The sequence below is a fragment of the Myxocyprinus asiaticus genome, chromosome 26, assembly GCF_019703515.2.
Source record: "Myxocyprinus asiaticus isolate MX2 ecotype Aquarium Trade chromosome 26, UBuf_Myxa_2, whole genome shotgun sequence".
Lineage (NCBI taxonomy): Eukaryota > Metazoa > Chordata > Actinopteri > Cypriniformes > Catostomidae > Myxocyprinus > Myxocyprinus asiaticus.
In genome coordinates this window covers 24386112-24407501 of record NC_059369.1, presented here as the reverse complement: position 1 = coordinate 24407501, position 21390 = coordinate 24386112, and the positions used below count along the sequence as shown (strand labels likewise).

At 38.1% G+C, this 21390-nt stretch overlaps 1 protein-coding gene across 1 annotated transcript in view; it reads right to left on the bottom strand.

The window, feature by feature from the left end:
* Positions 1-21390, bottom strand: part of hydin (HYDIN axonemal central pair apparatus protein) — a 120993-nt gene that overhangs the window by 10028 nt on the left and 89575 nt on the right. Inside the window, exons 56-75 of the mRNA XM_051656808.1 lie at positions 19936-20165; positions 19375-19526; positions 17953-18130; positions 17759-17864; positions 17284-17511; positions 13029-13387; positions 11610-11770; positions 11389-11483; positions 10965-11178; positions 10406-10609; positions 6478-6604; positions 6197-6362; positions 5676-5823; positions 5004-5211; positions 4376-4597; positions 4088-4257; positions 3775-3973; positions 3530-3688; positions 1116-1396; positions 6-225 (exon numbers count right to left, since the gene is read on the bottom strand). Coding sequence (XP_051512768.1) covers positions 6-225; positions 1116-1396; positions 3530-3688; positions 3775-3973; positions 4088-4257; positions 4376-4597; positions 5004-5211; positions 5676-5823; positions 6197-6362; positions 6478-6604; positions 10406-10609; positions 10965-11178; positions 11389-11483; positions 11610-11770; positions 13029-13387; positions 17284-17511; positions 17759-17864; positions 17953-18130; positions 19375-19526; positions 19936-20165 — 3827 coding nt within the window. The remainder of the gene's footprint in view (positions 1-5; positions 226-1115; positions 1397-3529; positions 3689-3774; positions 3974-4087; positions 4258-4375; positions 4598-5003; positions 5212-5675; positions 5824-6196; positions 6363-6477; positions 6605-10405; positions 10610-10964; positions 11179-11388; positions 11484-11609; positions 11771-13028; positions 13388-17283; positions 17512-17758; positions 17865-17952; positions 18131-19374; positions 19527-19935; positions 20166-21390) is intronic.

Below are 21390 nucleotides of genomic sequence, written 5' to 3'. Positions count from 1 at the left end.
CTTACCTCTGTTGCAACTGGTGGGACAATGCAGGAGCCAGTCAGGGTGAGTTTCAAAGGATTACCCCCCTCTACAGTGCAGCAGAGGTCATCATAACGAAGATCTTGACTCAGTTCCATGGGGGAAAAGGTCACATCAAGGGGTACTTCCATCCCTGCGGTGATGTAGCCCTCAGCAGGGGAAATGATGAAATCTGGAGCAAAACTTCTCACATCCCATTTGAATCTGATGAGATTCAAGAAAACTTATTGAACAGAGGAAATGGAGTTTCTTGATAGGGAATACCAACAACTGCATACTTATACTGTACAGTAATTACCACTAAGATCCAAAGAATCAATGTAATGCAAGAAGTCTTGCATTCTTAATTTCCACCTTCACCGTTTATTTTAATTTAGTATGACAGTGTGCATGTTACCACATTCAAATGTAGGCATTTTAAAGGAATATTTAATCCAAAAATGAAAATGCATTTCATTTTTTAAATGAAGTGATTAGTTCCTCACCATATTGTTTCAAACCTATATGCTTTTATTTTTTGATTTACATTTTTTGTGTGAAAGACAAAAGGACACATTTTGGAGAATCTTCATGTCAATCTTTTACCTACAAGGACAGATGATGGTAACCATGATGGTAACACACACACACACACACACACACACACACACACACAGAAGTCCATATGACCAGAACGTAGTACAGTTGTCCATCATAAAATAAGTCTATATGATAAGGATTAATAAAAGATTCTTCAAAAATTCAGTTTCTTTTAAATATTCCATGAAAAAAGAAGAAGAAAAAAACAGCATACAGGACAACATTCTGTAGAAGTGAGTAAATAATGAGAGAATTTTCAAAGCTTAACTTTTCGATGTAAGGGTTAGGTTAGGGTTAGGGTAAAGCCTCTTTGATGCTATAAAAATGGCTCTATTTATTTTGAACGGCCCATCTAGCCTGCCGAATGGAGTAAGTTTGAGGCTGGACTATCTGTTTGTTTGATCAACAGCAGACAGAGGGAGTGTTCGAACATGTTTGAAAACAATGTTTAATTTTGCAATTCTGTTTGGTGAAATTACACACTTCAGCTTTAAGGATCACGTATAAATACCAACCTAGCCCCAATGTCTCCTGTGTTCTGCATGATAATACGTCGGGTGGCTTGGCAGCGCTGAACCACAGCTCCAAACTGCAGGTAGTCCATGTCCAGACTGACCTCAACTCCCTGGCAGCAACCCTTCATGACCAGCAGAGGGCGAACAGCACCAAGACACTGCAGCTGCAGTTCTTCTCTGAAGGGAGACATGCGCTGCTTGGGAGAGAAGAGAAGCTCCAGCACACAGCGCCCCCCTGTACTTTTCAGTGTCACCTCCCCCTCTGGATGCACTAACAAGACCTGATATTGTACAAAGTCAGATTAATTTTTACGTTCCGTAAAAAGTGCATGTTTGTGTTCACAATGGGTTCCAAATGTGTAAGACTGCTAATGAAATGCTTCTAGTTTGCTTTCTTCTCTAATTTAATGCAATCCTTTTCATTACAAATTATATTATCAGTGTAACAGTTTGAGTGAAAATTTGAACTGAAAATGTAAATCAATTTCCGAATTTCTTGGTATTTGGTATGTCTCCCTTTTTGTTGTTATTGCAGCATGCACTCAAGTTGGCATAGACTCCAAAAGTCCATTAACCTGATTATCCATGTTATCGCAGCATGACTTGAAAACGAGTTAAAGGAATGTTTAGTAAAAGGTAAGCTCAATCAACAGCATTTGTGGCATATTGTTGATTACCACAAAAATGAATTTGGACTCGTTCCTCCTTTTCTTTAAAAAAAGCAAAATTTGAGGTTACAGTGAGGCACTTACAGTGTAAGTGAATGGGGGCCAATTTTTGGAGGGTTTAAACACAGAAGTGTAAAGCTTATAATTTTATAAAAGCACTTGCATTTATTCTTTTGTTAAAACCTGTGTATTATTTGAGCTTTAAAGTTGTTTAAATGGTAATTTTTCCAGTAGTTTAAGGGTTTGTTGACATTACATCATCATGGCAATCAATTTATCACACTAAAATCATGTTTACACACATATCCTTTATGTCTTGTGGCTATACTTTAGAAACAGTAAGTATTTTGACATTAAAAAAATTGTAAGTGCCTCACTGAAACCAAGTTTGTGCTTTTTTTTTTTTTTTTTGAGAGAGAGAGAGAGAAAAAGAGGAACGAGTCAAAATAAATTGTGTTAATATTATGCCACAAATGCTGTCGACTGAGCTTAACTTGTATTGAACCTGGAACATTTCTTTAACATGGTCAATGTCACAAATGAACTTAGTCCTCTAGAAATAGTGCAGAGGCCAGATTCAAAGAAATATTCTTAAGAAAAAAATTAAGTAAATTCTTAGAAGGGAATGACAGTTTTATTTTGGGAATACAAAATAATCGTAATTTTTTTCTTAAGTTATGAAATGCAAAAAGTAGTTAAGAAGAATTTTATTATTACGAATATTTCGTAAAACCGGACCCAGAATCTTAAATATTTCTTCTTCGTCCTACATCGTAACCAGGGTTGGGAGGGTTATTTTTGAAATGTATTCCACTACAGATTGCAGAATACATGCTGTAAAATGTAATTTGTAACGTATTCCATTAGATTACTCAAGGTCAGTCACGTATTCTAAATACTTTGGATTACTTCTTCAGCACTGGTAGATTTTTTCACTTGTTTTGACTATAAAAACTCTGCCAGTACAGTAAGACAAAATACACATGTTAAAAATACATTCTCTGAAAAACCTAAATATCTTATGCAGTGTTGTTTCTAAAACAAGATAAATCAAATTGATCTTGTTTTAAGGATTTTTAGATATTTTTACAAGAAAACATTACAAAAATATTATCAAGAATAAGATTTTTGCCCTAACATCAAAGGTCTTACTAGAAAAGAAGAAATTATGATCCAACGTGAATTTTCTTGATTAAAAAAATATGATCGTGTTGGTAACGTGCATGTAAAATGGCTAGAAAAAACATTTTAGCTTAGCGTAAATCTGACAATTTACACAAGGTTTATTTCTACTTCTTCTGCTCCAAACTTACTTCAAACTTACTTCTCTGTCTGCTCGTATGAATGTAACACATCATAAGAAAGTGTTTCACCGCTGTTCAAATGCACTTTGGATCGCATCATTTATATGTATAAATGTTTTCCATCTGAAAGGACTAAATATTAAATGAAACAAATGACAATCAAATGCAAAGTAATCTCTTCAGTAATCAAAACACTGTATTCTAAATACCAATGATTTAAATTGTAACTGTAGTGGAATACAGTTACTTATATTTCGTATTTTAAATACGTAATCTCGTTACATGTATTTCGTTACTCCCCAACCCTGATAATAACTTACTCAAATTTACTTTCTGCATATTTCCATGTTTAAAAAAAAAAGAAAGAAAAAAAGATTTGAAATGTAGTCTCAGCCTTTTGGAGCCCACTGTATGTACTGTACTGTATGACTGTGCTCATTACCGTAGAGTCCTGGAGAGTATAATCAGAGGGTGTGCGAAGAAGACAAAATGTCAAGGAAGTGTGGCTGTTGTTCACCAGTGGGATCAACTTCCGACTCTGCTGGCCAATCTGCAAGGCTCCAAAATTTACCACCTTATGTGCTGGGTCCTCTAAGTTAATCTAAGACAAAAATACAAGTATACTCTATGAAACTCACATCTGTTACACAGAAATAGAAAATTTACAAGCATTCAAAGCTCGGTCACCTTCATCTCAATGCCCTGTCCCAGGATCTCCACCACGTGCTTGGAACATTTATCAATTTCAAAAACCACCTTCTCATGGTAACGAACTGCTTTGCGTGGGTAGAATGAGAAGAGCACCTCCATAGAGCCGCCAGGGGGAAGGACTTGAGGGGTGAAACTGACTTCCAGGTAGAGTGTGTTGGAGAACATGCAGTCTAGACTGAATAAATACAATCATAGTACAAAGACAAAACACAAAACTTTGCTTTACACAGTTTAAAAACTAGAAGATTTTCAGGAAAAACAAATGAGATAAAGATCTTAGTGTCTTTACCTGATTCCTCTCTTGCTTTTGTTGCTAATCACAAGTGTGTTTGTAGCAGGTACCATACCAACGCAATAAATGAAATGAATTCCAAAGTTGTGCTTAAGAAAAGAAAATTCCACATCTAGAGCCAAAGCAGAGCCCATCAGGGCACAACAAAACGTCGGACCATTCTTTATCTACGAACAGACAGACAGACAGAAAGGAAGGAAAAAAGAAAATAGAGAACAAAATGGTAAAAATACAGAAAAACAAATGAGTTGGGTAAACAGAGATGACAAAAGGAAAGAAGCCTACCTTAATGGAAAAAGTCAGATCTTTGAGCACACATTTCTGCTGAGGACAGAATGTCACAGTGCAGTGACTCTGTCCACCTACAGCCACTGTGTCCAATTTAGGTTCCACCTGCAGTTGAGGCTGCATTGCTGCCGGCCCAGACAGATCATACTCAACATCTAAACTGACTTTCCCAGGATTAGACACCAAAAAGGTACATGTGGATTTATCACTTAGCTCCACCTATTCAGGAAACAAATAACCAAAAGCAGTAGAAAGCTTGATTTAAACACTTTTAGCTGGCACATACAGTACATGCAGGCACAGACAAACTAATTTAAAGGGATAGTTCACCCAAAAATGAAAATTCTACCATTGCTTACTCACTCTCATGTTGTTTAAAACCAATATGAATTTCTTTCTTATGTGGAACACCAAAGGAGATGTTAGGCAGAATGTTAGCCTCATTCACCATTCGCTTTCACTGTATGAAGAAAAGATGCAATGAAAGTGAATGGTGACTGAGGCCGTCATTCTACCTTACATCTCCTTTTGTGCTCCATGGAAGACAGTAAATTATAATCGAATTTTCATTTTTGGGTGAACTATCCCTTTATGAGTGCTTAACTGACTTCACATAAATTCATACCTCTTTGAAGTCCACCAAATGAATATGGTTTGGTGAGAGCTCTTTGATTGATCCCTCTGGGCTCTCAAACTGCACACATGCATTTATACAGTAACACTCTCCCTTTACGTTCAAGGGCAGAGGCTGGAGCTTCCTCTGCACTGTCACTACTAAATTAAAAACCACATCTCCCTCCCGAGTAGGGGTAAATCTTATGACCAAGGGAATCCTGTCAGAGACATAGATGTTAAGGGGAATGACTTGCCAGTGTACAAGATCAAATGTCTAATACAAAAGAAAGCTATTACTGTTAAAGGGATAGTTCAGACCAAAAAATGAACATTTCTTTCACCATTTACTTCCCCTCATGTCGTTCAAAACCTGTATAACTTTCTTCCCTCCATGGTAAACAAAAGGAGATATAGGTGGAATACTAACCTCAGTCATCATTCACTTTCATGCATCTTTTTTCCATACAATGACAGTATATGGAGACTGAGGCTGTCCCTAACAATCTGCCTAACATCTTCTTTTGTATTCCACAGAAGAATGAAAGCCCTACCGGTTAGGAACAACAAGAGGGCGAGTAAATTACAGAATTTTCGTTTTTGGATGAACTACACCTTTAAGTCTCTGATGCTTTTCTTTACAGGCACAATTTCAGATGTAACGTATTTGAAAGAAATAACTCACTTATTTTTGGGTGGAACTGTTCCCTCCATCGGCTCTAGCACCAAGCTGTCCTGGTAGCCCTCAGAGTGGCAGGAGGTCTTTTGGATGGTGAAATGGAATGGCTGATCTTCTCCATTCACCACAAAGACAGTCTGATGAGCTTCAAAACCTGCACACAAAGACATATAGATACCTCTGCTTAAAAGAATAGTGTGCATTTTATGCTGGTGTGCTTGTCACCAGGCTTCATAACCGGGATAACCAGTAAATCTTCCTTGGTCAAGTAACTTCACCAGAAAGAGCATTCTGATGGACAGAATTCATATAGATATTTCAAAGAATTGTCATATTTGACCATTCACAATACTTTATTGATATACTAATGTCAAAAAACAATATTTGAGATACATTTTTCAAAAAAATGGAATGAATTGAGAATGAACTACAAATGGATAACCAATGGAAGGAGCCATGTCCCATCCCATTACAATCCTAGGTGGCTCTGTATCATGGCAGAATTTAGCATTTTATTTAAACCTCACCTACAAGCAAGCTTCCCAGATTGAGGTGGGCTCGATCTATATAGACTACAGGCTCGTTAGCAGTCCCCACCAAGAGAAAGGGCAAAGACAGGTTGTATTCAGGGATTAAGAAAGTCCAGAAGGACTCCACTAAATCCAGGTCGAAAGCTTGGTACTCAAATGAAACCTGGAGACAAAAGATTAAAATCGATAAAGTTTAATATTGCTACAGGAATCAGAAAAACCCATACAGCAGAGCAGAACATTTGCACAACCATTTATTAAACTCTCAAACAAAATACCTTCACTTCCTTGCCTGGCTCAATGGACTTGTTTGGTGTAAGGCAGTTGAAAGGACAGTCGCCCGAGTCCTCACATCTCCAGATGAAAGAGTATGGCTTGTTTGTGGGATTCACAATAGAAAATTCCCTGAGAGAAAATAGTGTATTGATTGATTGTGTGTTATAATACCTCACCCAAATAAAAATACTATCAGTTCTCTTAGGGACCGTTCAGACTGAACGCGTTCTTGCAATAAAAAAGCTAGACGCAGCTAAAGAGAACAGAATATAGAGATATAACAGAATTAGAAACAAGAAATAGAACAGACTGCAGGTGTCTCGAGACACTTTCTCAAAAGCTGAAGTTGTTTTTAATTTTTCACAGGCTTTTTAAAATGCATTGCTCCTCACACAATGCTGAAAAAACACAGTGAGACGTGGTACAATGGTCAAAATGTTGGATGTTCACATAGAAACACAATTGAAAAAGCAGACAGAAGCAAAAATTTGGTCTGTCTGAACAACTCCTTATACAGCATCAAATTTAAAGCACCTTATACATACATCATGATGGCGCCGCGGATGGCCACCTCGGTGTGGAGTGCTCCTATTGTTTTGTTGTTTTTGTTTGTTTGTCCTGAATTTAGTAATCATTTTCCAGTCAGTTTTACCAGAGACGAACTGCTGAACATTCGACAGCTTATACCAGACAGTCTTTTCCCGGTTTTTGAATATTCAGATGTTTTGCTAGACATTTTAGTTGGAGGCGCGGCTTTGTTGTTCAGGAGATGCAGGTGAGGAAGACAAGCCGGTGCGCTGGTCAAACTCCGTCGGCGGGGCTTTCGAACAATGCTGCCGAGCATTCATCTTGCGAATCTCCGCTCTCTTCCTAACAAAACGGACGAACTACATCTCCTCACCCGCACAAACAAGGACTTTTCAACCTCTGCTGTCTTGTGCTTCACAGAAACCTGGCTGAGTGAAGCCATTCCGCACAGCACGTTACATCTGCCGGGCTTCCAGCTGTTCAGAGCGGATCGCATTGCGGAGTTAACGGGGAAAACGAGAGGCAGTGGAACATGCTTTTACATCAATGAAAGTTGGTGTACAGATGTAACAACATTAAAGAGGATGTGCTGTCCTAATTTGGAAGCACTCTTTATAAACTGTAAGCCTTTCTACTCACCGTGGGAGTTTTCCTCGTTTATTTTGGTGAGTGTGTATATCTCGCCAAACGCGTGTTTGAACACAGCACTGCAACAGCTGACTGATCAAATCACAGACACGGAACAACAATACACAACTTAAAGCAAATCTCACACGTGAACTGCCCAAATACAAACAGCACATTACATGCCCCACCAGAGACAGGAACATACTGGATCATTGCTACACAACAATAAAGGATGCATATCGCTCTGTCCCTAGAGCAGCTTTGGGACTCTCTGATCACTGTCTGGTTCATCTTCTTCCAACCTACAGGCAGAAATTAAAATCAACCAAGCCAGTAGTAAGGACTGTAAAGAGATGGACCAATGAAGCAGAGCGGGAACTACAAGACTGCTTTGACTGCACGGATTGGAGTGTTTTTGAGGCTGCAGCCACAGACCTGGACGAGCTCACAGATGCTGTTACATCATATATCAGTTTCTGTGAGGATATGTGCATTCCTACTAGGACTTATTTAAAGTTCAACAATGACAAACCATGGTTTACAGCAGAGCTCAGGCAGCTTCGTCAGGCCAAAGAGGATGCTTACAGGTGTGCGGATAAAGTCTCGTACAATCAGGCCAGGAACACACTGAACAAGGAAATCAGAGTGGCTAAAAGAAGATACTCTGAGAAGCTGAAAAACACGTTTTCAGCTAAGGACCCTGCATCAGTGTGGAGTGGCATGAAACAACTCACAAATTACAGGACTCCTACCCCCAATCCTGTGGTGGACCAACAACTGGCTGACGACCTGAATGTGTTCTACTGTAGATTTGAAAGGCCCAATTTCACACCCCACACCCACTCTGACCTTCACTTCACACAAACACCAACACTCCTGCAACCCCCCTCTTCCGCTCTCCTGCTACTCAACGTGCACTTAAAATCTGTGAAGATGATGTGAGCCGCGTCTTTCGGAAACAAATGACGAGGAAAGCTTCAGGCCCAGATGGCGTCTCACCATCATGTCTTCGATCCTGTACTAACCAGCTGGCCCCCATCTTCACACAGATCTTCAATAGATCACTGGAGCAGTGTGAAGTCCCATGCTGCTTCAAACGCTCAATCATTATTCCTGTCCCAAAGAAACCAAAAATCACAGGACTTAATGACAACAGACATGTCGCCCTGACGTCTGTGGTCATGAAATCATTTGAGAGACTGGTGTTGGCCCACCTGAAGAACATCACTGGACCCTTTCTAGATCCCCTTCAATTTGCTTATCGAGTAAACAGGTCTGTGGATGATGCAGTCAACATGGGATTGCATCATATCCTGCAACATCTGGACAGACCAGGGACATATGCAAGGATCCTTTTTGTGGACTTCAGTTCAGCTTTCAACACCATCATCCCAGCTATACTACAGAAGAAATTACACCAACTCTCTGTTCCCATGTCTATCTGTCAGTGGATTACTAGCTTTCTGATGGACAGGCAGCAGCTTGTGAGACAGGGTAAACTCACTTCCAGCACCTGTTCAATCAGCACTGGTGCCCCCCAGGGATGTGTGCTCTCCCCACCACTCTTCTCCCTCTACACCAATGACTGCATCGCCAAGGACCCCTCTGTCAAGCTCCTGAAGTTTGCAGACGACACCACTGTCATCGGCCTCATCCGAGATGACGATGAGTCTGCATACAGAAGGGAGGTTGAACAGCTGGCTGTCTGGTGCAGTCAAAACAACCTTGAGCTGAACACGCTCAAAACGGTGGAGATGATTGTGGACTTTAGGAGGAACACCCCAACACTGACCCCCCTCACCATTCTAAACAGCACTGTGGCAGCAGTGGAGCCATTCAGGTTCCTGGGCACTACCATCTCACAGGACCTGAAGTGGGAGACACACATTGACTCCATTGTGAAAAAGGCCCAGCAGAGGTTGTACTTCCTTCGCCAGCTGAGGAAGTTCAACCTGCCACAGGTGCTGCTGATACAGTTCTACTCAGCGGTCACTGAGTCTGTCCTCTGCACTTCAATAACTGTCTGGTTTGGTTCAGCTATGAAATCAGACATCAGAAGACTACAAAGTACAATTCGGACTGCTGAGAAGATTATTGGTTGCCCCCTGCCCCCCCTTCAAGAACTATACACTTCCAGAGTGAGGAAAAAGGCTGGAAAAATCACTCTGGACCCCACTCACCCTGCCCACTACCTTTTTGAACTGTTGTTTCTGAACGATGCTTCAGAGTTCTGAGCACCAGAACCGTCAGTCACAGGAAAAGTTTTTTCTCTCAGGCTATCCATCTCATGAACAGTTAAATTGCCCCATTGAGCAATAACTATGTGCAATACACAGTTTAGTCTTTTTTTATATTTATCCAACACATCCAACCTCTTCTGCCATTTCATTCCTCTGAGAGAAAAACAAAAAAACAAAAAAACAAAAAAAAACATTTGCACTGTACATAACAGATTTGTATTTGCACTGTACATAACAGATAACAGATTTGTATTAGATTGCACTACTTATGTGTATGTGTGTATGTATGTATGTATGTGTGTGTGTGTCTGTGTATGTACATATGTGTATAACAATTTTTTATTTTTTTTTATTATCTATGTCTTGCTGCTGTTTTTGTATTGTTTTTGTATTGTTGTACACTGGAAGCTCCCGTCACCAAGACAAATTCCTTGTATGTGTAAGCATACTTGGCAATAAAGCTGATTCTAATTCTGATTCAAATGTTCTATAAAGTTCATGAATATGAAGGTACTGTAAAAAAGTTTTTTCACACCTGCGGACAGATGTGCCGATACCCACTGTGGTGAACTCTATAACCCTGGTGTTGGGGTCCATGAAAATGGGACTGTAGAGCTCAGGGTTGCGCCTATTTCCAGTGAGGTAGTCTGAATCCTTCAGGTGGAAATGACAGTATGGCAGCAAACTGCGGCCACTTACACTGATTACTGGACTCTGCTCACCCTGTAGATTAGGGATGCTGCAATGAAAAATACAGATGATTTTATGATTTTAAAGTCTCTTTCATGCAACACAGACTTAGGCTTTTAAAATTCAACAGGAAGTTGGGACAAAATCAGCACATTTTCACCCTGTATGTCATTTTATACAGAGTGTTAGTGATTCCTATCCTGTTGAACAATATAATAATATGGACTTGAATTTGGGCCTAGTCAAAATTGAAAACAATGATTAGCTTGACCCATAAAAACACATTATGGTACATTCTATTATCTGCAGTAAGAAGCATGCATATAATTTTGCAGATCTGAGATCTGGTGAACAAATGATCAATTATAGTATATGCCTATATATTTTGGGAGTCTGTGCCTGACCTGCAGATCAACCTGGCCTCAAACTTAGCCACGTCCAGAGGGGAGAACCGGATGTGGAAACTTTGACTCTCTCCTGGGCTGATAAACCCTACACCAGGTTCAACACTGAAGGGAGGGAGTTCTGGGTCTCCAAGCAGCAGTGAGAACACATTCAGCAGAGAGCTTGCTGGCCTCAAAGGTGTCCTACTGCCTTCAGCCGAGCGAGAGGTCCTACCTAAAACATTAGAGACAGCAGAGGGCACAATTATAGCACAAATCTACAAACACAATACCTGCATTACTTACTGTACATCTGGTGTAAATTATGAATCTTAAATACAGGTCTTTTAAATAGATCGAGAATATTTCATAACTTACAAGATAAATCAGACCTCAATAACAATGTTTTCTAACCCGAAAAACATTTTAGAGGCTGAAGATTTACCTCCATGTTCAAAGCATGTAGTCTTTCCAAGTTTGTCCATTAGAACCTGCCAGGAATACTCCAGTTTAACACTGCCTTTGTTCTCCATATGGAGCCTAGAAACATCACATAACATAATTTATAAAAACTTCAATAAAAAAATAAAAAAATAAATAAAATCTGAGCAATCATTGTGCATATATTCACTCAAATTACAGTCATATGAGTACATTTACACCTACTGATAAACTCTGGTCTGGTACAGCATTGTGTCTTTGAAGCAGATGGGTCCAGTATCACATTGATATTGGACGAAATCACATGTGGCACTAACTATTAACTCCACCTCTCTTGAGGAGTTCTCAAACACAGAGTGAGGAGGCTCTGGGTCTGTCACAACTACCTGATCACAGAAAAGTGACAAGTTAAGCATTATGCTATATATTTAATGCAAAGTGAGTTCTTTTTAGACCTCTATGCATCTTAGCATTTATCTGTTATTCAAAATGAGGGCATTAACAAATGACGTGCGTAAATCTGCAATATAAAATTTGGGAACATGGGAAGTTAAATAAATAGTTCACCCAAAAATGAAAATTCTCTTTTATCATTTACTCACCTTCATGCCATTACAGATGTGTATGTCTTTTGTTTTCTTCTTCTGCAGAACTCAAATGAAGATTTTTAGAAGAATATTTCAGCTCTGTTGGTCTTCACAATGCAAGTAAATGGTGGCCAGAACTCTGAAGGTCCAAATCTCACAATCCAATATCACATGAAGGCAGCAGAAAAGTAATTCATTCGACTTCAGTGGTTTAATCAATGTCTTCTGAAGCGACGCAATTGGGTTTGAGAGAGAACAAACCAAAATATAACCCTTTTTCCACTGTACATATTTCCATTGCAGTCTATAGGCACGATCATGAGCTTGATTTCACTTTATAGTGTTTGACGCATGCACAGAACGCTAGATGCCGCTATAGGAAGTGTACTCGAGTCATCCCCAAGGAGACTGCTGTCAAGATTTATAGTGAGCACTGAATTAAATTTTGGTCTGTTCTCATCCAAAACCAACTGGATCGCATCAGAAGATATTGATTAAACCACTGAATGGTATGGATTACATTTAATGATGTGTGTGATATTTGGAGCTTCAGAGTTCTGGCCACCATTCACTTGCATTGAATGGACCTACAGAGCTGAGATATTCTTCAAAAAATCTTCGTTTGTGTTCAGCAGAAGAAAAAAAGTCACATCTGAGATGGCATGGGGGTGAGTATATGATAAAAGAGAATTTTCATTTTTGGGTGAACTATCCCTTTAGTTATTGAGAAGGACATAAATGTGATGTGTAGCCTATTGAGTGAGTCAAATAATCCCTAATTTTATTTATTGCCATGAAAATACCAATGTTGTAATACTCAAAATAATAATATCACTGGCCATATTTCTGTAAGAATTTTAAACTTATACACATTCCATATTTATTTTAAATTAATTCAATGTCTATCTGTTCTGCCTTCAGCGCTCATGAAGTTATGGAAATACTGTACCTCCAGTGAGTAAAGCTGATTAAATGTGGAATCTGTGCTACTGAATTTAAATGAAATGATTGTAATTTGTGCTACTGGCATCACTGTCATAGATTCTGTAAAACTCACCTTCTGTTTGGTGGGCTGTTGTGATGACTTGTTGTCTGCATCCATCCATTTAACAGTCCTGTGAGAATCATCCCAGTCTGGGACCAGGTCTACAGGATGCTGAAAGGTAATGCTGCTGAGTTTACATTTGATTGTCTCTGCATTCAGCACAACTGGCTGCTCTGAGCAGAAGGCCACTGTCACAACTTTGGAGCACCCGGCATGCAGGTGGCCAACTTGAGGGGAAAAGCTTAGATGCGGGACACTAGGAAGCCATTCAAAGCGCAGCACCTTGGAGTTGCTTGGGTTTGTCATGGTCAAGGTTTCTTGATAGGTGCGTCTCACATGACAGTCTCCAAAATGCAGAAGGTCAGACATGTCTGAGAGAAGCACAAAATTAATTGACAGTTTTCTGATCCCATAAAAATGTAAATATTGTCTGCTGAGGCTATTGCTAGTGTTTGGCGAGAGAAAATCCTATTTGCAGTATCTGAATATTTTGAAAAATATTATGTCATATTTATATTGTTTTAATATGTTTGAAGTAGTGGTCGACCGATATATTGCAGAGGCCGATAAATCGTCCAATATTCTGTCTTTTTTAATTATCAGCATCAGGCGATAAATTTTCCTGTTTGCCCGATTTTTTTTGGATTTTTTTTTTAGGCTGCCGAAAATCTCCTGCTTGCATGTGAAGCATCTGAGACATGTAAATGACCAGTCATGGTTCGTTTTGTTGTTACATGCCATGGTGTTACTACAATAATAGACAACATTCTAATTTAAACCATACGAATATCAGAGCCGTGGCAGACGCGTTTGAGCTCATAATGTTAAAGTGCTCGCCTGTTTCATTCTCCCTCTCTGTCCTTAACAGTTCCCTGTAACTTTTAACTGTCTTGTCTAATGATAAAAAGAAAATATCAATACAACTATTATCATATACCATCTGCAAATATGCGCATATCCAATAAACCAACCTCACACAACTTCAGCAGATCCAGCATCCTGTAGAACGCTCATAAATCTTCCACTAAAGCATGTATTCTAACAGCCAGAATCAAAAACTTCAGGATCAGGATCAAAAGTTCCTCTCATTCGCAAATCATGACGGTCAGTCTGTGACAATCTAAACAGGTGATCCAGACCGTTTAAACTGTCAGGAAATTGTTGCTCGCACTGGATCCGCACGAGCGCATGAGTGCAACTTCAAGGCTGCGTCCGAAACAAGGAAAATGATGCCTCCGGAGGCTGTATATGGAGGTACGGTGAAAATAAGGTGCTTTTCAAACTGTTCGGAGACCAGATGTTTGTTAAGCCATTAACGGATTAGGCAGCAAGGTAGCAAGTCAGCTGCCTATGTTTTCGTATGCAGCCCAAGGTAAAAGTGCTTCACGTGTGCTATCCACAATATTCTCAGCGAGTCCACTGTATTTTGCAAGGTGGGTGGAATTTCCAGTTGGCTAGCAGAAGTGCGATTGGTTGGTGTTTTGTGTGTAGCAGGTCACTGCTTGCTTGTGTGCCATGCGGTTAGAGTTTTGCTTTTTAAATGTTGTAAAATGTCTCAATAATTTCCCGGACAATGTGTGCAGTTAATGGTTATCCTAATAATCAAGTGAAACTAAAGTTTTGTCTAAAACAGCAATGTTATGATCAGAAACCACCCGCAAAGCACAGCGCTCCAGTCCCAGATGTTGCTTCTTCCATCGGCTGCCTACAGAAGGATTGACTTAGGAACATCTGTTTGAAAAAGCTTGGAATAATTTGCTTGTGTGCTCTTTTCACTTTATTGGCAAGAAGTCAACAGCAGGGATTACTTACATTATTCACCGTTACGGTCCGGCTACAATAGACGTCCAGAAACAGAGTGCAATGATGCTAACAGGTGTGTACATGTGCTGAAAGTTCATTAGACATTTTGAGAGTTTGTTCATTTCTATTTAGCATCTTTTTTGTGAATGCTTCAAGTGTTTTGAAATGGCATTATTACTGAGTATAAAAAAGGAACAGTGTTTTTCCTGAACTGTCTGTGAGCAGCGATGATGTTTTCAACTGTTTTCATGTTGTGATGTTAAATGGATCAATTCTACAGTGGAAGACCATAATTATTAGACGAGACATGTACAGTAGTGAGATGTTTTATCATGTTTGAAATTAATTGTATTCTGATTTTCCTCTTTCCTGCATTTTCCTTGCCTGCAATTCACTTTCTTTTAAGTGTCTTTACAGAATGTGCATGTCATCCCTTAAGGGGAAAAGGTGATTTGGAAAAAAGTGTGGACATTAATTCAGTATCAGTTAAATTGTATACAAATTATATTTGTAAAGTGCTTTTAATAATACATAGTTTTATAGTTGCTTTACAGAGAACATTGAACTTTTGTGAACAATGTGTATAATGCATGTCCAAATAAATATGCTTATTTGTATTGCATGTAGTTCATTTTGTACTGTAGTTTATCGTGCGGTAGCTAATACATCGTCATTTCCTACACAAGAACAATAAATTCAATCTATCAACAGGATCAGTTGTTCAGTCAACACTAAAAAATTTAATGTAGGTTATAGCATATAGATACAGAGATTAAGTATGTAAACTAACAATTATAAAGCTAGACTGAGCTTACTACACAGTCATCTCCCACAAAATAATTGTATTTTATCTGAAAAACGGCAGCATGTAACAATATTATCGCCTGAGTCCTGTAATACACGAGCATCCTGCTGTCTGGACCTCCCCTGTATCTGCAATAAGTACATAATCTCGGTACAAGTTCTGACTAGACTCAATATATGCTTTAAAATAACCATCATTATCTATAGTTCTCAAAAAATATCCAACTTTACAGCTGTGAAGGCACTAATAAGCTACATAGCTTTTCAGGTTAGTCTGCTCAGGTTCTTCCATTGATGGATAATGACTCAACAAAATAACTAAAATGCTTCTATTTGCGTTATTTGACCATCATCCTGAAACCCAAAATCATCAACAGATAGGTGAGGAAGAACAATATCGCCTCGCTATAATTCTATGATCATTTGTTCTCAAGTTTCTGTTATTTTTAATGCTGCGTTAGTACATAACATAACAAATGTTTACGCTTAACCGGAAGTTCTGCCCACATCGCCCGCAAAGCGTCATGGGAATATTGTGGATAAGCAAATGTCTTATTCACTATGCACTTTATGTACAATTGGTTTGATTCTGTATTTTTTGAGAAAATGCGATTGCTAACGTGGACATGCCATCCATGGTTGCTGGACTACTGTGTGTACAGTTATTTCCTTCTGCCTATATATTAACAATTTCTTCATGTGCAAATAAATTACTAAAATTTGATGACTAAACAGAAATCTGAAGAAACTGTTATCTACTATTTAAAATTCAATATTATTATTTTTTTGTTTTTGTGTGAAATTGAATAAATATAGTGCTAAATAAGAGTTTTTTATTATTATTATTCTTTAGCAATTTTATGTTTATGTTATTTACTATATTAAATTGTGTGATATATCGGCATTGTATCTGTCTATCAGCCACCCTGCTCTCTGGATATTGGCATCGGCCATTAAAAAACCCATATCAGTCGACCACTAGTTTGAAGTACTCTATTCAGTACTCTATTGAAATGTATGTTTTGTGCCTTTTAACTTATGTCTATTTGCTTTGAGGCCATCTAAATAGTAGTGTACTCCTAAAAGTTGACAAAATAGCTTTTAGCAGATATACGCATATAAAATGTACAGTCTTTCTCTTCTGGGAAAGCGGACCTAAAACACTTGATGACTAATCTTGAACTACAAACAGTAGATTTAATTTGAGTCAATTTAAATGCTCTCTAGGATAGGCAAGGCAAGTTTATTTATATAGCACATTTCATTCACAATGGCAATTCAAATACTTTACATATAAATGATAAAGAGAATACAAGATAAAATACATTTTAAAACCAATTAAGAAAAGGAATGTCCCTCCTCCTAATATCACCTGCCACCAACTAGCAAATCTTGGTTCATGGCTTTTACATAACTAAAGCCAATTGACTATTAAAAAAGAGAAGAGACCTACAATAAATCTCACACAAACTTCCTGTTTTAATAGGAAAAATGTAAACAGAGGAAATAAAAATGTGCTCATCAAGCAATTTCATGGGGAATTTAAGTTTTATTTTTCAACACGCAAATTGCTATCTTGTACTCCCCAAGCACTAACTATCTAGAACTTTGCACTGGAAAAATAATTTTAGTTTAGGATGTCCTCTGCCTTATAACTTACTTTCAACGCTGTCCTGCTGAACTTTGCTGCCAATGTTGTCCAGGATGATGATGTCATGGTAACCCTCACCCACAAGCTGCACCACTGTCTGATCATACTGGTTATCCTGCACCATTAACTTCATGCTGGCCTCAAACCTCTGAGCCACCTTTGGATGAAAACCAACCTGGAATTGTGCTTCTTGCCCAGCCAGAAGTGTCAGAGAGGCTACATAAGCTACCTGTGTCTCTGAAGAGCAGAAAAAAAAAGAAATCCAATCATGTCATTTTCATGTCTTATTGTTGCATGCCTTGAGGTAATCTACTCTTTACTGTTCTATTTCAACTTATTGTTTATTGTCGCATGTCTCAAGCTAAACGGCCATTAAGCGACATTGTTACTAAATGAGTAACAACAATAAACCTTGCAATGATTGCCTAGAATTTGTCTCTAATATTGTAAGATGATGGGCTTTATATTTATGATGATTGCAAACCTTTTCCAGGATCGCTTTCTATATGTGAGGAGGCAAGTCTGCATGTAGTGCCAGGAGCCGCTTTCAGAGTGAAAACTTCCAGGTGATATTGTAGAATAATGCTAACCTGCAAATATCAGGGGATCAAAGATTATTCCAATGACTCGTTGAGTCTGAGAAATTGCAGTTTAGTTGCAATCTAATTATGATCTTACTTGTGCAGACACACAGCCATTGTTCTTGATTACAAATGGAAGGGTCTGTGCTCGACCCACCACTAAGCGCTTGAACTGTAGCACTGGCTGACCTTGATTAGTTCTCTGAACAGGTTTTAAAACGGTGATGCAGGGCAAGTTGCCTTCACCCATTAGATCAAACACAAGAGCTTTGGGCCTGTTGCAAAACACAAAGGGTAAACAATCCACAAAACAAAACAAAACAGATTTAGCTTACACTAAAAATAAGTTACGGTAACACTTTAAAAATGTCCATAATTTTAATGGTAAAAGACTGTAAAAATGCTACAGTAAAAAAACGTAAATTGGTTAACGAGAAGTTACCATAAAATATACGTTCATTTTTTTTGTATATTTAAAAAAAGACAATACATGTAGTTTTACGGTAAAATGTTGTAAAAATTGAATTTTTAAGATGTAAAAAGTATGATTTTCCTGTATAATTAACGGTTAAAATGTATATTATGTTTAACAAGTACATGTACTTTTTACTGTAAATTATTAAACGTATTAAATTATTAAAATTACGGTAAAATCAGTAATCGGGCGTTCCCAGAATTCCCTGTGTGATCCATTATATTTCATTATATTTTATGGGAATAGTTATGTTTCTTCTAATTTTTAATATCAGTTATGTACTTTGGGGTGTTCTGTGTTATATTTGATGTAGTTTAGTTGTTTATTGCATATTTTAATTTCACATGTGTTACACTGATGGTGTTTAGTGTTTGTGTGAGTGACACTGAGCACTGTCTCTATGTGTTTATTGGTCATTGCTCCTGGAAGGGCCACTATTGATGAAATTAATGTCATCATGTGTCCTTCTGTAATTACTATGGTGATTAACAATACATTATAAAGTGAAAAGCAGATTTTTACAGTTTCAGAAGGTTAATATATTAAGTTTATCATTTAATAATTTAAACGACGGTACTGCGCCGTAAAATATACAGTTTTAAACTATAAAATGTACAGGTTGTTCTGTAAAGTTGTTTACATTTTACTGTATTCTGGCAACCACAGCTGCCATTTTTTTGTTGTTTTTTTGTTGTTGTTTTTTTTTAAACAACAGGATTTATTTTTACAGTGTAAGGTTCCATTCATTAACATTGGTCAATGCATTGAAAAATATATATTTTTTACAGTATTTATTAATCTTCTAATGTTACATCTAATGTTAGTTAATAAAAGTGCAACTAGTCATTGTTAGTTCATAGTAGATTAACTAATGTTAACAAATACAACTATTGATTTTAAAAATGTATTAGTAAATGTTGAAATTAACATGAACTAAGATTAATAAATGCTTTAAAAGTATCATTCATTGTTATTTCATGTTAACTAATGTTGTTAACTACCGTTAACAAATTTAACCTTACTGTAAAGTGTTACATAAGTTACCTTATAGACCCTTTCAGAATGGCCTCAAACACTGCGTGATATGTCTGCATAGCCAAAGGAGAAAAGGTGACTGTGGCAAAAGCGTGAGAGTGGCTGGGGATGCACATCCTTGTAGGGGTCAACTCAAAAACCTCTGCATTGGATGTTGTTGGCTGAAATGACCAAAAAGAAACACTTAAATAAAACAGGGTAATTACGCAACATTAAGCCCATCATCATTTAACACCTAGAGTAACAGCAACAGCAGTGCTCTGAAAGTACTCCTTCATTGATACCAAACCAAAAATGTGCGCCTTTTAACTCATAATAACAAGTAGGAAATACAGAGTAAACCCTGTTATTTATTTTAATGAGACAGCTATTACATTGCAATTACATACATAAATTAAGTGTTTAACTTTCCTGTGCATTATAATGCAATTCCAGAAATACAGAATCTGTGTTTGTTATTTTATAACTACATTTAATTTACATTGGTTTCTGTGCTTTAAGACCTGTGATGGGAGGGAATCACAGCTCTAGAATAACAAAAATGGTGGCAGAACCTCTTCACACACACACCTTGACTGATTTGATCAACAGGCTGAGTTCACACGGTACTTTTTCTGGATTGGTCAGACGGATCTGGGCCTTGGCTGACTGACCCACCAGCACACTGTTGAAGACAAATTTGCTCTCATCCTGAACATAGACGCCCATACTGGTCCTGTACTGCTCACACTGCAGCATGCTACCATTCTTACAGATACGGTGCTCCTCAAAGATAGAAGCAATGTCTGTATTCGCTATTCCTAAAGACAGTACAGTGACATAGAGTGAGCACCATGACACTAAATGAAGAATGCCCCCAAAATCATTCTACACTGTACTTCTTTCATGCTTTGGATGGAAGCAGGATGAAGATGGGTGTCAGAGTGAACACAAGTGCAGTGTGTTTAATGACAAAACAAACAATATACAAAACTACAAAGAAAACACTGTGCACTATTGAAGGTAAAACAAAGAATAATAACATAATGCTAAACAAAAAATAATAACAACTAATAACATATATGGGATATAAGCAGTTGGTTAAGGGATAGTGATCTGAGATGAAACTTGATAAACAGTGAGTGAATAAGGTGAGTTTATATAGAGTCCTTGAGGAGGTAATTAAGAACAGGTGTGGCTGATTAGAGTATGGGTGAACTAGAAGGGTTAATGGCTGGAGTGGTTGAGACTGAAGGGGGCATGACAACTTCATATCAGGGTAAGAAATTGGCTTTTTTATTTAGGGGAAATATTTGTTCACTGGAGTTGATTTTCAGGGGCACTTTCTACATTTTGCCACTTATAAACACAAAGCATGCCATTTATTTACATTTTCTTCATGATACATTGAGCCCATAGGTGAATCTGCACTAAAGGCATGCCAAGTCCAGTGGTGGACCTATACAATGGGGCCCATTCAGCCTAGACATGGAACGAGCTGCACCACAGCATTCACTGAGCCAAAAGGTGGAGCTGCACCATGGGACACACTGAGCCCTGAGGTGGAGCTGCACCACAGGACCCACTGAGCCAGAAGGTGGAGCTGCACTGTGAGCAGAGGTGGAAAGTAATGACTTACAACTACTCTTGTTACAGTACTTGAGTACATTTTTCTACTTTTTTTAAGTATAAATAAATAATAGTACTTTTACTTGAGTTTATTAAAAATTAAGTATTCAACTTCACAACAGTTATTTTTCACCACAATTACACAGTACAAAAAAAACACAGTACAAAAAAATACATAATATTTCTAAATTTTTGGGAAGAAGAAAGTTATAAGCGCTAAATCTGTTTATAAACTAAAACGCGCTGTGCGCGGCAGTACGGAAGCCCACAGGGCACAGCATCATGTGCACAGCAGCTTGCATAAACTGCCGCCGGTGTCCTCTCTTCTCTAGCTTTTTCAAGACGTTCTGCCCTGTCACTTTACAAGAACTGTAAAGTGGAAAAAACTGTGATTTGATGTAGTTTAGATGTTTATTG